At 40.9% G+C, this 15,871-nt stretch overlaps 1 protein-coding gene across 1 annotated transcript in view; it reads left to right on the plus strand.

Moving 5' to 3' along the window:
* Positions 1-15,871, plus strand: part of DYNC2H1 (dynein cytoplasmic 2 heavy chain 1) — a 601,360-nt gene that overhangs the window by 106,096 nt on the left and 479,393 nt on the right. The window contains exons 42-50 of the mRNA XM_019524237.1: positions 106-365; positions 2,473-2,719; positions 3,747-3,898; positions 4,421-4,565; positions 7,503-7,605; positions 9,402-9,569; positions 9,667-9,791; positions 10,927-11,175; positions 14,014-14,122. Coding sequence (XP_019379782.1) covers positions 106-365; positions 2,473-2,719; positions 3,747-3,898; positions 4,421-4,565; positions 7,503-7,605; positions 9,402-9,569; positions 9,667-9,791; positions 10,927-11,175; positions 14,014-14,122 — 1,558 coding nt within the window. The remainder of the gene's footprint in view (positions 1-105; positions 366-2,472; positions 2,720-3,746; positions 3,899-4,420; positions 4,566-7,502; positions 7,606-9,401; positions 9,570-9,666; positions 9,792-10,926; positions 11,176-14,013; positions 14,123-15,871) is intronic.

Here is a 15,871-nt window from a genome sequence, read left to right on the forward strand (position 1 = left end):
CACATTTTATATAATGTAATTATAAACCTTATATTGTTATTAGGGATGCAGATTTTAACAGATGGCTAAACAGATAGTAATATATTTACCTTTTTCTGTTTGAAGATTTTTAATTGGGCACGAGAATCTTCACCAGATCCCAGGAAACCACTAGACACGTATTATGACCCTGCCACTGGACACTTAATGACATATCAGCTGAAAAAACCTGAAAATTTGATTGCTGATGACTTCAGTAATCTCCAAACACTTCCTGTCATTCAAACCCCTGACATGCAGAGAAGTTTAGATTACTTTAGACCCTGGCTAAACTTCGACAATAAGCAGCCATTTCTTCTTGTTGGCCCTGAAGGTTGTGGAAAGGGGTAAGAATTTTTCTTTCTTTTTAAATTACCTTTTGTAAGTTTGTGACAAAGTTCTAAAAAATTTTAGCACAAAAAGCACTTTTGCTCTTTTGGTAGACATTGTTTCTTTGATACCTCTGCCAGTAGCATAATCAAGAATATGATTCTCAACTACTGACTTTGTGCCACTATCACTGTGGGATCCTGATCCTCACTGGGCATTTGAGTACTGATGGAAAACTGTACATAATATATAATCAAAGTAATAAGTACGGATCCTGGTTTTCCCTGTTCAAAAATCCAAATTTCACTGATAAAAAGTCCACAATCCTCTTATTAAAAACCCCCAAATCTGCTTTTTTTCTGCAATTTAAAGTGAAACACCTCTATCTCTCTATCTGTTGAACACATTTTTTTTTACATATTTACAATTTTAAACCATTTTGGAAGCCTACCAGTGTCTCAATCATTATAACAAAATAAATTCTAAATACTTGTATATTTTGGGGTTTGATTTTGTTTTTATTATGGAAAATCAGAGCTCTCTCTGTCCCCTTTTCTTGTCCGGATTTAGGTCCAGCTGCTGCTGTGCTTCCTACTGCTTTGTGGTGCTGAGCAGCCCTGATATGCCAGTGCCCCTCACTCCCAAGCCACAGCCCACCCCCAGACCTGTCAATGCCTCACTCCTGACCTGTAGCTCTCTGGCCTTGCTGGTGTCCCTCATTACCAACCCACTGCCCCAGGCACCAACCCCACAGCGTGTAGGGTGGGTGAGGGCATGTGGAGGGGGATATCTGGGGTGTGGAGGAAGATATCAGGGGTGTGTGGTGGGGGATATCTGACTATAGGCAATGCCACAGGTGACATGTTGGGGGGCATGAGAGGCGTGTGCCCCAGTTTTCTTTACCTGCAGTGGGGCACAGAGCTGCAGCCTGGCTGTACCAGCAATGGCCAGGAGCTGCCTCCATGGCCCAGTGGGCAGGACCTAGCACAAGAGGGCAGATCAGGATGGTGAGACTTGCTGCTGTTGCTGCTGCTTCTGTTTCAAGCCCTGCACTAGCCATTTGCCATGGCTACCAGCATGAGCTGCCCCCTGCCCACAGCTGCAGTAGCTTGTGTCCCCTGACTCTCCAGTGCCAGTCTGGCCAGTTTGCAGCCCAGTACCACACTTTGGGCACATTTCCTCCCACTGATGTGCTGCTTCTGGTAGCTGAAGTCTCTCCGGGAGTGTGCGCAGCAGTGGAGAGCCATCCCCACCCTGGACAAGCCACCTGTGGCTCCATCCCACTCCCCAGCTGGGCCCTGTGGCCATGCATTCCTGCCCCAGCCTTGGCCCCAGCCTCAAGCAGTATACCCAACACTAGCTGGACAGTGCCCCCAGCACCAGCTGCCAGCCCTGTCCCACTCCCTCCCTCACCACGTAGGCTCAGCACAAGCTGATGCTTCAATTTCCCACAAGTTATGCCATCTCTGCACCTCCCCTGCATTGTTTCTGCCCTCCCATTCACCATAGATTTGTCTGCAGGAAGCTGCGGGAGTTGCTTTCCACCATACTACCTGGGGTTGTATTGCCAGCCACATGCGTGGTGCCCCCTGCTTCTGATCGCCTTCTTCCCACTCCCCTTTAAAGGAGAAAATCCATATTTTTTCCACAGCAAATGGAAAACCTGGATCCCTGGTAATGAGTGTAAATCTTATTTTTCTGTGGCTCTGGGTAAATCATAAATATGATTCCTAAATATGTAGCTATACACAGCTCTCTCTCTCTCTCACTCTCAATATTAACCTTTTCTGTTTCCTCTTTATCTGTGAATGTAAACTGATCCTTCAATTTCTAATACATGAATAGATTGAGTTTCTGGGAAGCTCGTTGGTCTGCCCTCATGTTGTAAATCGGGACCATTGCACAATTTTTCAGACTAATCTGAACACTAATAAGATATTTCTCATAGAGAGCTGCCCACTTACTTTTCTAGTATTTTATAAATACAACATGACACACATTTTGTTTTTAAAGTAAAAAGAGTTCATGAAAGCTGACACATACAGTACTTTAAAGATAGATTGCTGACAATTTAAAAATTCTTTGCATGTAAAATGCATATATTTATACCTTTTATTTTGGTAGAATGCTACTTCGTTATGCCTTTTCTCAACTCCGGTCCACCCAGATTGCTACGGTTCACTGCAGCGCACAAACTACCTCTCAACATCTCCTGCAGAAACTAAGTCAGACTTGCCTGGTAATCAGTACAAATACCGGTCGTGTATACAGACCAAAAGACTGTGAAAGGCTGGTTTTGTATCTAAAGGATATCAACCTGCCCAAGCCTGATAAATGGGGAACTAGTACTCTTGTTTCTTTCCTGCAACAGGTGAATATATATGGCTTTCAGCAAAATTATGGTTATGCATAGAAGATTATAGACTAGAAATGATTTATTATGATTCATTAAATGTACAGTAGAGACCTACTTCAAATAATTTAATATACAGGCAGAGAGTTTAAAGTTTAAGCATCTGACAATATTTTGATAGTTAATACTTAACATCTTTATTTCATTTATGGTGTGGTAGAACATAGAGACTTCAACCAGAGCCAGGGTCCTACTTGTGCTATGTACTTTACATATATGTAATAAAGACTGTCCCTTTCTCAAAGAGCTTACAATCTAAGTTTACACTGAGCAGTGATTTATGACATTCAAATTTTCTTACTGGTGTGGACTGTAATTGTGAAATATAACACTTGAAATATTTTTAAATGACATTTCCCCCCAGTTTTTAGAACCTACCATGCCCATCTTGCACCCTTTTGACTCTCCAAATTAATTTTAAAAACTATTTCTTTCCACATCCACTAAATTCTTTTTATGTGTTGATTTTTTTAACAGTAACTTTACCATATACTCTGTTTTATTGAAATACAAATCCTATTAGACTTCAAGCTGATTTGGGACAGAAACCATAGCTGGCCTAAGGGTTGCGTTAAATTATAACAGATACTCATAGTATCTCAGTGACCACTCAGAAGCTGAAAATTGGCAGAGTGAAACCTTATTTACCCTGACACTCCCCCATACTGGGTTGGGTTAGAACAGTTAGAGAAGGATCCAACTTTTCTGAGAGCTACTTTACTCCAGAGGGAGTTGTCAGTCAGTCATGCTGCTGGGCTATAGAGAACGTGGTCTAGTCTGAGATTTTACATTGCTGTACATCTTTTTTGCTTAAAGTGCTGCGTAGTTGCTTGAGAATAAAAATTTTAGAGACTGTCTCAGAGGAAAATGTTAGTGCTGAGCACATTGTTGATGATTAACAAATAATCAGTAGTAATTGGAGACTTGGCATTAATTTGTCTTCTGTTCATCTACTTTTATTAAAATATTTATTTTATCATCAAAGGTTTTGACATACCAGGGATTTTATGATGAAAATCTTGAATGGGTTGGTTTAGAAAACATCCAGATTGTGGCTTCCATGTCTGCTGGGGGAACATTAGGAAGGCATAAACTTACATCCAGATTTACATCTATTGTTCGTCTTTGTGCAATTGAGTAAGTGTGTGCAAGAACTTAACCCTGATTTGAGATCTTACATTAGTTTGCAGACAGTGTCCCTGCCTGACTCTCCTGAAAATGTGAACTGAAAACATGGACTGTAATTCTGCTTTGTATAATCTAGCCTCTGACCTCTAGTAATGTAGAATCTATAGATTTGAAATCTATTTTTGCTGCCTCTCAGTATTTTAAAGCAGTAGAGGAATAATATCTACCTATATTATTGTCGTCTTTGTATTTAAGTATTTGAAATAAATTCATTTTGAATTACTTTGATTACAGTAAATTATATCTTTACAGCCTTATTTTAAAGTGCCTTTTGGTGGATTTATAAGTTTGACCATATTTAACAATATACCTGTAAAGTTTCTGAGCATTCAAATAAAATCAAATTACAGTTTAGTTAGCTGAATGTAAGTTTTATAGTACATAATAGATATGAATCCAAAACTTCATTTATTACAGACATTAAAAATGATGATAATCATACTTTTCTTTGACTCTTCTTTTTGCTTGTAGCTATCCAGAGAGAGACCAACTGCAAACAATCTATAGCGGATATTTAGAACCTGTGCTACACAAAAATCTAAAGAATCACTCCATTTGGGGTTCCTTACCAAAAATACATCAGCTAGCAGGTTCTATGGTTCAAGTATATGAACAGGTATAGTAATTTGATATCTTTTTTGGCAGTTAAAAAATCCAGAAGCAACAATGTCTTTTACTCTTTATCTTTACATGTAAAGGTAGATAATGAGAAAGTCTGACCAGTATTAATATCTAAATGCAAAATAGTTTATATAGATCTAAAATTAAACTTGTACATACATTCATGAGGTCATAGACATTGGAGCCTGGAGGATGCAGTGGTAAAAGTTCTGGGGCCAGCAGGAGACAAGGAGGAGAAAACATGCTTCTGTTGCCTACTTAAGGAATTTAGCTGGGAGTAGCAACACCTGGTTTTTGGTACCCGTTCTTAGGACTTCTTACGCATTTATATTAGAAAGTAATTGTTTAAAGACAGAAATAAGCCTGGGAACCAAGCCTTCCTCTTCAACAGGAGGAGTAAAGAGTGTTTCCCAAACTATTGTGTAGTCTAGGGATTAGAACACCTTTCTGAGAAGTGGAATAAATAGGTTTGAATGGCCTGAGGTTGAGTGGGGCCTGTAATATAGATCTCCCGCTTTCTGGGCAAGTGCTTTAACTACTAGGATACTATGAAAAAGATGGCATTCCCAATATAGGCATCTGCCTCAGAATCAAGACTTGGGTCTATGCACGGTAAGTGAATGGAGATGCTTAATATGTAGCCTGAGTCAGGTGCCTAAGCTCCTGACAAGTGTGGGCATATACACACCTCAGTGCTGAACTTTTCCTTTTGGCTACCACTAGTTTCTTTTGGGCTTTTAGGTCCTAGGTAGGGAGGCCCACCCAGGAGGACCCTGCATTTCCTTGCTGCCAGGGTCTGCCTCTCTGTTCTGGGGACTTTACCACCTGTGCCAGCCAAGTATCATGTCCTGGGTAGGGAGGCCCTTGTTAGACTTGCTACCACTGCTGCTGGGGAGCACTGGGAAGGTGCACTGCTAGGGATCACTATTTTGGTCACTAGGGAGCATAGGTCTGCCTGGTGCTTTCAGGGGTTACCACTACTCTTGTGCCACTACCAGGGTTCACTGCTATTCTTCTGTTATCTGCAGGAGTCACCACCACTCTGGTACTGGTCCTCTTTAGGTCACTTATGCAACCCCAGCTCTTTCAGACTCTGTCCTAGTTCAAGAGCAGGCTTAGGGATTTTTTTACATTTTTAGCTATAGTGAATACCAGGTTTCTACCTGAACCTACCATAGGATTTTGTGTTCAAAAGCACTTTGGGGAGTTGATGTGCTGTAAGGTCATCTGCAGAATATCCTGTTCACTATTTCTCCTGTTCCTTACACATGGTGTTTGCACTCTGCACAGGTCTCAGTGAATGCTGACCTTCCAGTGCCCTTTATGTAATTTTGCATTAACAACACTTGTGTATCTATGAGCTTTACAGTTTTTGAGAGGTGAGCTGGTGGACCCAAAATCTGATCCACCTTTTACAAGTGCACACGTTAGGCCTACAACAAACAGTGACAACAGGCATGAGTAGCCCCAAACTTCCATATATGCTTATTAATGAGGGTATGCAGATAAGGAACACACAAAGTTACCATTGTAGTATGTAACCATAGCTGGAAGTGTAGAACATAAAGCAGGGTTACATGTATTATCTGTCTGAAGAATGTGTCTGACACCATGTATGTCAAATGTTTGGCATTTACTCCTGATTTTGCACAGACCTTCCATTCTTTTGGCTTATGCAAGAGAATTTAGAGAAATTCTTCTAGGCTAGGGACAGACTTTCAAAAAGCCTGAGCCTGAATTGATTCAATCTTCCCAGGTTAGTCTAACCTGACTAGGCTTAACCAGTTTATAAACATACAGATATCCCCTCTGGACTGAAAAAAATCAGGCACATGCCTGCTGTGGCTCAGACTAGAAGCCAGGGAGCGCAAATCAGCCCTCCCTTCCCTTCCAACAGCACTGAGCTGAGGGAGGGTGACCAGGCCCTGGCAGGATGCTCTTATTATTCCCTGCCCCTCTTGAACAGCCCAACAGGGAATATTTATCACCCCTACCTCAGTGTTTATCAACCTGTTAAGAAAACAAAGTCTCTCACCATTAACTAATGGAGCTTTTCTTCAACAGCTTTTAAACAGCTCTTCTTAAACAGCTTTTCCAAGGAAGGACATTAAGCTACCTGTTGATTAGCTCCATAAAGCATGTCTCCCTTTGTTGTCTCCCACAGTATAGACCATAGCCAGCATGTGGTCTGCTAGTTAATGCTGAGGTGTCTGCATAAGGCAGAGGAGAGTGGGGAAAATCCCTGCTTAGCAGGGAGAAGCCAGGCAGACCTCTGTGGCTGCAAATCTCTGCTGGAGCTGCAGCCAGGGAGCAGAGGGCAGGGGCCAGCCCTGCTGTGCAGCAGAGAGCCTTGCCCAGCTCAGAGAGCATGCCAGGTTTATCTTAAGGCAGCAAGTGGTCTGGGACAGACATTGCATAAACTGGTTTGACCTAAATCAGTTAAGTCTGATACTGCATTCAACCAGGTTCATCTCAAACCTGTTTCAGCCACTTTCAAATTGGTTTATGTGCAGTGAACATCAGTTCTGTTACAAGTTTAAATCAATTTCTGATCACTTAAACCGGTTTATGTGTAATGTCTGTGCCTAGCCCTATTGATGCTCAACTAAAAAAGTCAACCCAATCTTAAGACTGCTATACTTCAAGAGAGCTGATTCTCATGAGGGGAACAGGTAACAAATTTCATAACTTAAAATTTACCTCAGCCATAATATACAAGAAATTCTATAGCTCTGAGGTAGCATTTTTGGTCTGAAAGCAAGATGAAAACAATTCCAGATATATGTTTTTCAATGATATTAGCAAAATCTGTGTACTCGTATGCTTAAAGGAAGTCTAACATCTATGAGCATTAAAAAAAGATTTAATTAAATTTCTGCTAAATAGTTACAGTTAAAATGTCACTTACATTTTAAATAACTTATGTTTTCAGGTACGAGCAAAATTCACAGTTGATGATCACAGTCATTACCTTTTCACACCATGCATTCTCACTCAGTGGGTTCTTGGTTTATTCAGATATGATTTAGCAGGAGGTGAGTCACCCTTTTGTGATCCAAATGATGAAACATTTTTAAAATGTCCACATTTTTATAAGGTCGTACCATTGACTTGATCTTGCAAACTGTCAACATGCTGAACTACCATTTGAAGCCACTGGAATTCTGTACTTGGAAAAGGAGTAGGATTGGGTTTACTGTCAGCTGAAATACAGAAGTGATTTCTATAAAAAATTCTCTGCCAGGAAAGTTTTTGTTTTGTTTCGTTTCTAATTTTCCAAAAAAGTGGTATTTTTAAAATGCAGGGGGGAGCTATCATTAGTTTAAATATGAATGAATCTGGGCTGCTCCTTCCAGTCATTTTGATTATGTGGCCTCCACTATCAGCAAATAATGTGGTTTTGTTTAAGGATATCTCTTGTCTGGATTCACCGAAGCATGCTGCTCTCTCTCTATTGGTAATGTTGGTGAAGAAGCAGTGAAACCAGTACTTACAATCATCACCTTTTCCCTGTTAAAAGGAGGATGATGTTACCGTTTTTAAATATGTAGCACTTACCTGCCTTGTGGGAAGCCTTTTCATGATGCTGAAGTGCTTTCTGGTTAAAACACAGCCTTAAACTTCTCCTTTTTTCATCCTCTGAGAAGGTGAAACATTCAGTGTTATGTGGAAACTGAGAACTTAAGCTGGTTTCCCGTCTGAATTTTGTCCTTCCTTTGGAGTTGTTATTGTTCTGAGCTATGAATAATCTTATCATGGTTGTATCGTACTTGTTCTATACTAACGTTTACACTAGTGTAAATGGTGACACAATATATTTTCAGGGAGAACCAAATTTGTGAGCATATATGTCCACACAGTATTTGTTGCGTTGAATCCTTGTCAGGTATTAAGTATTATTTATCTATTGAAGTCAGCAAAGCTGCAATGACTAAATCTAAGTGGAGATCCTGTCCTGTTTGAGAAATCCCAGTATTGTATATAAAGGTAGAAAATTATAGTGCTTATCATGTGATGAAAAATGGGGTATGCAGTTCATTTCCACCAAGTTGAATCAGTGGAACTCCTTGCTCCTTCTCAAATTTTAAGAAACATACAGCATAACCTCATATAGCTGGATAGCAAAAGTCTGGAATTTTCAAAAATCCTGCAGCTCGGGGAATAGTAGCGGCCGGTCCCAGAGCAGCGGAGGAGGAAGCTTGCACACGGCAGCTGCCACTGCCATCCACCACCCTGCACTCTGCTCCACGTGTGACCACTGCTTTGGGAATGGCTGCCGCTCCAGTTTCAAAAATCTGGAATTTTCTGGCAGGTGCTTGTTCCCGAGCATGCTGGATTTATGAGGTTATATTGTATTACAGTTTAGTTTTCCTCAGTAGTGTTTGAGAACAAACACCACCTGCTTTTGAATTTGTTACTTATTTAACAGCCCTTCTCTTTCTCTTTTAAAACTGGGTCCCTGGCTTTTTATAGTCTTCTATTTTAAGAAGGTAGTGTATTTCATGATTTTGTTTTTATTTTATATACAGCACCTTGAACATTCAGGTTACATAGCTGACATTGAATTATATATTGATAATGCACTTTTGTTAGAAAACTTGCTTTTGAATTTATAACATTGTATTGCGTATGTATGCATGAAGTGTGACTTTAAAAATGCTTTATAATATTTAATTTTTCTTTTACCATTTTTGATGCATTCATGCTGGTATCCAATATTCTGGTATGTATTTTAATTTTATTACTGGATTTTAGACTTTATGTATTTTGAAAAGTTTGCAATTTATTATTAAAGTATAACAATTTCAAACATTATATATGCATTTTGTAGGGTCATCAACGCATACAATAGATTATGTATTGGAAATTGTTGCTTATGAAGCCTGTCGCCTCTTCCGTGACAAAATTGTTGGTGCGAAAGAACTCCATGTGTTTGATAATATTTTAATGAAAGTATTTCAAGGAGACTGGGGCTCAGATATCCTGCACAATATGACAGGTAAAACAACTGATAAGAATTGTTGCAGGACTTGACAGGAATGTTCTTTACCATTGGAGGATGCAGACTCTTTATGGTTTTGTTTTTATTTTCACAGATATCTTCTATGTAACTTGGGGAGCTAGCTCTGAGGCATTCATACCACCAGGGACAACATTACCTCCACATGGAAGGCCACTTGGCAGACTAAACTCAGCAGACCTAAAAAATGTTATAAAAAAGGTGTGCTAAGAGTAATGAATAAGTACTGAAGAATGGACTTTTACAATTCTACTGTTACATTTGTAAATTGTTTGAAATAACCAGAATTCTATTGCCATTAATTTTCTTTTGGTTAGGAAAGCATATGTAATTTGCATTCTAAGAGTTCTAAGGGTACAGGCAGGTAATTTAGAAGCAGAAATCGGCTTCTTGTTAAGCAATTAAAGTCAAATCCTGAAGCTGGAAAGTAAATGCAAAAGTGCTGGCTTTGCATTGGCCTGACTGATTTTTGAGGGCAGTCACTCCTAAGTGGAAAGTAATATTGATGGGTTCAGTGCCTGTTCCAGTGGAAAGACCTCGAGAACTACTTTTATGGGTTGAAAACTCATATTAATCCACACTCAGTTGGATCTTTCTCACCTCCTCTGCCTATATAGGGCCCAAGGAAAATATATGCATGCGTGGTCTGGTAGCATCAGTGCCCTGGAGTTTCTTCTTCAGGTGGTATAGTGCTCCCTAATTGCATAATTGCGGTTACTTTCAGTGTCGTGGTTATTTTGCTCCTGTGAGGGCAATAGGACCAGGATATAGCCCTAAGATCTGAGGTTAGATTGGGCTACTGAGGAAAGAACTATAGCTGGCATATGTGCAACAGTGTAAAAGCTAAGTTAAGACAGGAATAAGCTTAGTCCCTGGTCAGACCAAGGATCATAGGTATGTTGGAGCACAATTTGATTAGTCCTCAGGCTTTGGCCTATTACATAGTTTTAATTTATATATTGCTATTCTTATTTATTTATTAGCTTCTCTTAAAATAGATGTTCATTTAGAAGGGTTATTTCAGGCTAGACCTCAGTTAAGGTTGTAATCCTTAGTCCTAGTGATTTCTTTATTTAAGGTCTGAAATCTGTCTAGAGCAGCAAGCAGGGCCATAAAGGTAACAGAATTTAACTGTATTAATAGAATAGTTTTAGCAGTATAATTGATGTTCTTTATCATTTTCAAACCCTTTATTTCTTTGTAAAATGTTGAATATTGTCATATCCTGCCATTATTATTCACTTACATGTATTATTATGTACCTCTTTACTTAATGCATCATTTAGTATTTATATTTATTATTCCCAAAAATATTTGTTCTCTTATTTTTATGTAGGGAATCATTCATTATGGACGAGATAACAAGGAGATAGAGATTTTACTTTTCCCAGAAGTCCTTGAATATATGTCTAGGATTGACAGAGTACTGAGCTTTCCTGGAGGATCACTTCTTTTAGCAGGACAAAGTGGCGTGGGTCGTCGGACTGCTACCTCATTAGTCAGTCATATGCATGGAGCGGTTCTGGTTACTCCAAAGATTTCCAGAGGCTATGAAGTGAAACAACTTAAAAATGATCTTAAACATGTATGTCACTCACATTCCTTTGTTTTACAATGTATTTAAATTGAATTTGTCTTGACAGAATTGGTCAAGGGAATTTTGAAAGATACAAAATAGAATTCTCTTATATAGGTCAGAAGTCTCAGAAGCTCCTATTATTCTCAGTAAGACTGGCTGGTGCTAGACTTCTCTGACAGTCTGTCCCTAGTGGTAGGTACTGAGCACTTTATAAAATCTATCCCTGTAAATTTTATAAATGAGAGTTGATTACATTTATTATCAGAACCCATGCCTCAGTGTCCTTGGTGTACTATAAATACTTATAAATAGATTACCCCTTCCTGGAAGAGTTTATACTCTTGGGTCCAGGTGCTACAAGGTGTTTTCCATCTGGGTGGACCCATGCTTAAACATGGAGTCGTCTCAAATTCCTTGAGCTCTGTGTGGGTGCAGAGATCTGCTAGTATAAGACAAACTGTAGGATCTGAATTGATAACATTTGAAGATTTCAAAGCTTCTTCTAAAATATTTTTAAAAATCTAGTCTTCTTTTTCATTTGTGAATATATCCTGCCTGTAGTAAGGGCATAATGAGTGTGTAACAGGGAGCCTGGAGCTCCTGTTACTTTAAGGAGAAAAACTGCATCTGATAGTGCCCAGGCAGCATAATATAGGCCATTTACAAGAAGGAAGGCAGTGGAGAAATACTGCTGCCAAGGTAGAGAGTGGCTCAGAGTAAAACAGGTGCATCTGCAGCCTGGAAAGGAAAACTCTATATAGGACTGTCTGTTGCAAAGCTAGCTACTAGACAGGCTCTGCCCTGCTGTCTTACTAACTTGGGCAGCAGGGGTGCTGCTAGAGCAGCAGTTGCATACTGGCATGGAAACCACCTCTTAGGCCTGTGGCTGGTTGGGGTGCCACCTGACTGGAAGAGGCAGGGCTTAGGCAGTTTATGAGCCCAGAGCTGGAGCCAGCTCAGGCAGTCTGGCCCTGCAAGCCACAGAGAAAGGAGCTCCTGGTCAGGAAGACCGCAGGAGGATTCCCAGCTGACTTCTTTGCTGCCTGGGGCCTGGCAGCAAGATGTTGAAGGCTCACAAAAGGATACCAGCCAGGGTAAGGGGAAGCCTTGCTATATACAGGCAGTAAGCTAATGTTGATGTTTGCACCTGGTGTGGGTTTAGTTTCTGTTACAGCCAGTGGGCTTGTTCCTTGTTGCAGTTTATGCTGGCAGTTTGAGTTTGGGACTATCAAGGGTGATATGGATGTCTCAGTAGTGCCTGAGGGCATGAAAGTGTCTTGAGCCCAGCCAGGGGCTAGAGACTCAGGACATAGACCAGGTCAGGTGGCCCAGTTAGAGTCAAAGGAGGCTTAGAGCCTATAGCAGGGTGGAGACAGGGCCAGGAGACCCAGTACCAAGTACCAAGACAAGAGCTGGAGCCCAGAAGCCAGGCCCAGCACTAGAAGTCCCAGCTAGAGAAAATGGGTGGACATCAAGGTGGTCAGGATCTAGACAAGGGAGTGATGGTACAGTAATACCTGTGATGCATGGGAACAGCTGTAGGAGAGGTCAGAGGCTGTGAATAGCCCTTAAGGCTACAGGTGCCTGGAGGGGAGGGCATGGGTGGATTTGGAAGACCAACTTAGCCTGAGTGGGGCAGGACTGAGACCAGCAGGGTCTGGGAGGAGCTTGCTGGTAGCCAGAAGAACAGGGGCTCTAGTACCCTTAGGCAGCTTCCCATTTGATTAAACAAATACATCAAGATGTGGCAGATGAGTGAGAAGGGGAAGGCTGGAGTAGGGCAAGAGTTGTATGGTCACCAGAGGGGTGTCATGGCTGCCCCTGGAACCCAAATCTTGCTACAGAGTACAATACAAAATGAAAATGTTTTATCAAGTAAAAGGTCAGTGATTTATGAAGACACGTATGTTATATTAAAATGAACCAGATTTAGGGAGTCAGAATTCCCAAAATGACCTCAGGAGCTTTATAAGAAAACTCCATTATTCATGCATACAAAGATGAACATAACTGCATCAGTCTTTGAGTGCTGTTAAAGGTAACTCTTGGAAATTTTTGTCTTTTAAGGTTATGTGGGTCAGAATATAACGTGTCTATTTGCATATTTCAGGCCCCAGATAAGACATGCATCTTGTAATGGGAAGTCAGAAAGAAGAAAAAAAGATTTTTCCAGTGTTACTTGCTGTGGTACCAGCTCATCTGGGACTGAATGCTCTGGCTACATGAAGCAGGGCAGAGTCCCATCCCCCTGCTTCTCTGCCAGTAGTTTCTGGTTTAACCCTCTCACAGCTACTGCTGTTAACTGTCTCAAAGTCTTAATTCTGTTGCAGCTCTGAAGGGTTAAACCTGTGACAGTTGGCCCTGCAGCAGGGGAAGAGCAAGTGACACTGATGAGAGGACACTGTCCGTACACTCTGTGCACAGAGTTGTCAGCTCTGCATGAGTTGGGGCCAAGGACAGTACCCTGCTTCAGCTCCAGCGCTCCCACCTCCATTGCTCTGTGGAATTTAATTTTCTCATTTAAGACAGGCACTCCATTTTGAATGGCTAATTTGGGGTGGGAAAAGTTGCATGTATTATGTTAATAAATGCAGTATTTATCTTTACTGGTTTCTAATTAGAAATCTGTGCTTCAAGGTAGAATATTCCTTATCTTTCATATTATCTGTTCATCTGCTGAGAATCCAGAGGTGTAAAAATTGAAGAACTATGGAAAACATTAAGAGTGTGTGTGTGTGTGTATGTACACATGCATTGGTGTGTGTGTGTAAATAAATTATCAAAGGCTTATAGTTCAATTTTATATTTCATGCAACTATATTAAAATGACTTCCCTTTTATTAGGTGATGGAGCTCGCTGGCATTGAGGCACAGCAGGTAGTATTGCTGTTGGAGGACTATCAATTTGTCCATTCCACATTCCTTGAGATGATCAACAGTCTGTTATCTTCAGGTGAGATGAAGAAAAAGGAATTATGGTTTGAAGAGGCATGATTATGCGCTGTTGTTGGTACTGGACTTGGACCTAATTCAGTGCATAGTTGGGACACACAGCGTAGCAGAGTTAAGGCTCTATGGGTAACCATAAATCTGTTTTTTCCTAAATTTAAATTATGTCTATGTTGCAGATTTCATCGTGGTGTAGATCTTTTAACAAGCAGGATAAATTAGACTATACTGAGCTTCTTGCTGGCACAGTTAAATTGCTTCTGGTGCATGGGCTATCTTGTTTAAAGCTAGTTTTAAGGATAGACTGGAAAATAGATATACCAGTTATTATGTATTCTCCTGTTCATCTTCTTAGTCATTAAAATGAGTAATATCTGTTAGGGCTGTACGAAGCTTTGGTAGCAGATTTGATTTGGAGGAGATTTGGCCCGATTCAGGGACTGAATGTCCGACTCCAAATTGAATTGGGAGACTAATTAAAAGCTCTGAATCGATTCGAAGCATCCAAATCAATTTGGAAAAGCTTCGGAAAAGATTTAGCCACTTTGGAGATTCGGCCATAGGCTAAAAACAGACAGCTGACTTCAGCTGGTAAGTCTTCTGGGGTTGGGGGAAGGGTTTGGGGCTGGGGCTGGAACAAGCTGCCTAGCTGGGGCAGGAGGGTGCATTACTTGGGGAGGGGTGCAGGGGTGGGCATGAATTGAATCGCTGTCCTCCAAATCGGCCAAATCCAAGTTTGAATCGAATACTTCCCAATTCGCACAGGCCTATTACATGTGGAATCTGGAGGTGGTTCACTGCTGTTGCTATCAACTCTTGGATTAATCTTTTCTATTCAATGCAGAACAACAGAATTCCTACCTGTAGAGGAGACCAGCTGATGTTTCAGTTTGTCACAAGCACTTTATTTTATACCTTTGATATTTTTTCATGTTTGTACGTCTGTGTTTGCCATCTTGACCTAGGGAATCACTGAAGGATTGACGGTCTAGTGTCTCAAGCTGCTCTTAAGTAGGTTACATTTTCTTCTCACCTTAGCAGCAGAGATCCTCTGCAAAGGACTTAGTCCAAGAAATGCAATAGGCATCTTTTCAGGAGTTTCAGAGAGCAAATTGTATGTCCTTTTATTATAAACAACAAACGCTCCCACCACTTCATTCAAGGCTCTACTATCCTAGCTATGTGGATGACACCAAGCTGCAGGGAGTAGTAGGCATGGTGGAGGGTAGGTCTAGGAGTTGGAGGGACCTAGAGAAATGGGAGGATTAGACCAAAAGAAATCTCATTAAGTTCAATAAGGACAAGTGCAAAATCCCATGCAACTGTACAGGCTGGGGACCAACTGGTTAAGCAGTAGCTCTGCAGAAAAGGACCTCGGGGTTACAGTGGACAATAAGTTAAATATGAGCCAGCAGTGTGCCCTTGGTGCCAAGAAGGTTAACAGCGTACTGGGCTGCATTGGTAGAAGTGTTGCCAGCAGGTCGAGGGAAATGATTATTCCCCTGTATTTGGCACTGGTGATGCCACATCTGGAGTACTGTGTCCAGTTTTGGTTCCACCAGTACAGAAAGCTTGTGGACAAATTGAAGACTGTCAGCACAGGGCAGCGAAAATGGTTAGTGGGCTGGGGCACATGATTTATGAGTAGAGCCTAAGGGAACTGAGCTTATTTAGACTGATGGGGGTTTAATAGTAGCTTTACCTGAAGGATGGTTCCAAAGAGGATGGAGCCAGACTGTTCTCAGTGGTGACA

Source organism: Gavialis gangeticus, unplaced genomic scaffold, assembly GCF_001723915.1.
Source record: "Gavialis gangeticus isolate Ggan-Ray unplaced genomic scaffold, GavGan_comp1, whole genome shotgun sequence".
In the NCBI taxonomy this organism is placed as follows: Eukaryota; Metazoa; Chordata; order Crocodylia; family Gavialidae; genus Gavialis; species Gavialis gangeticus.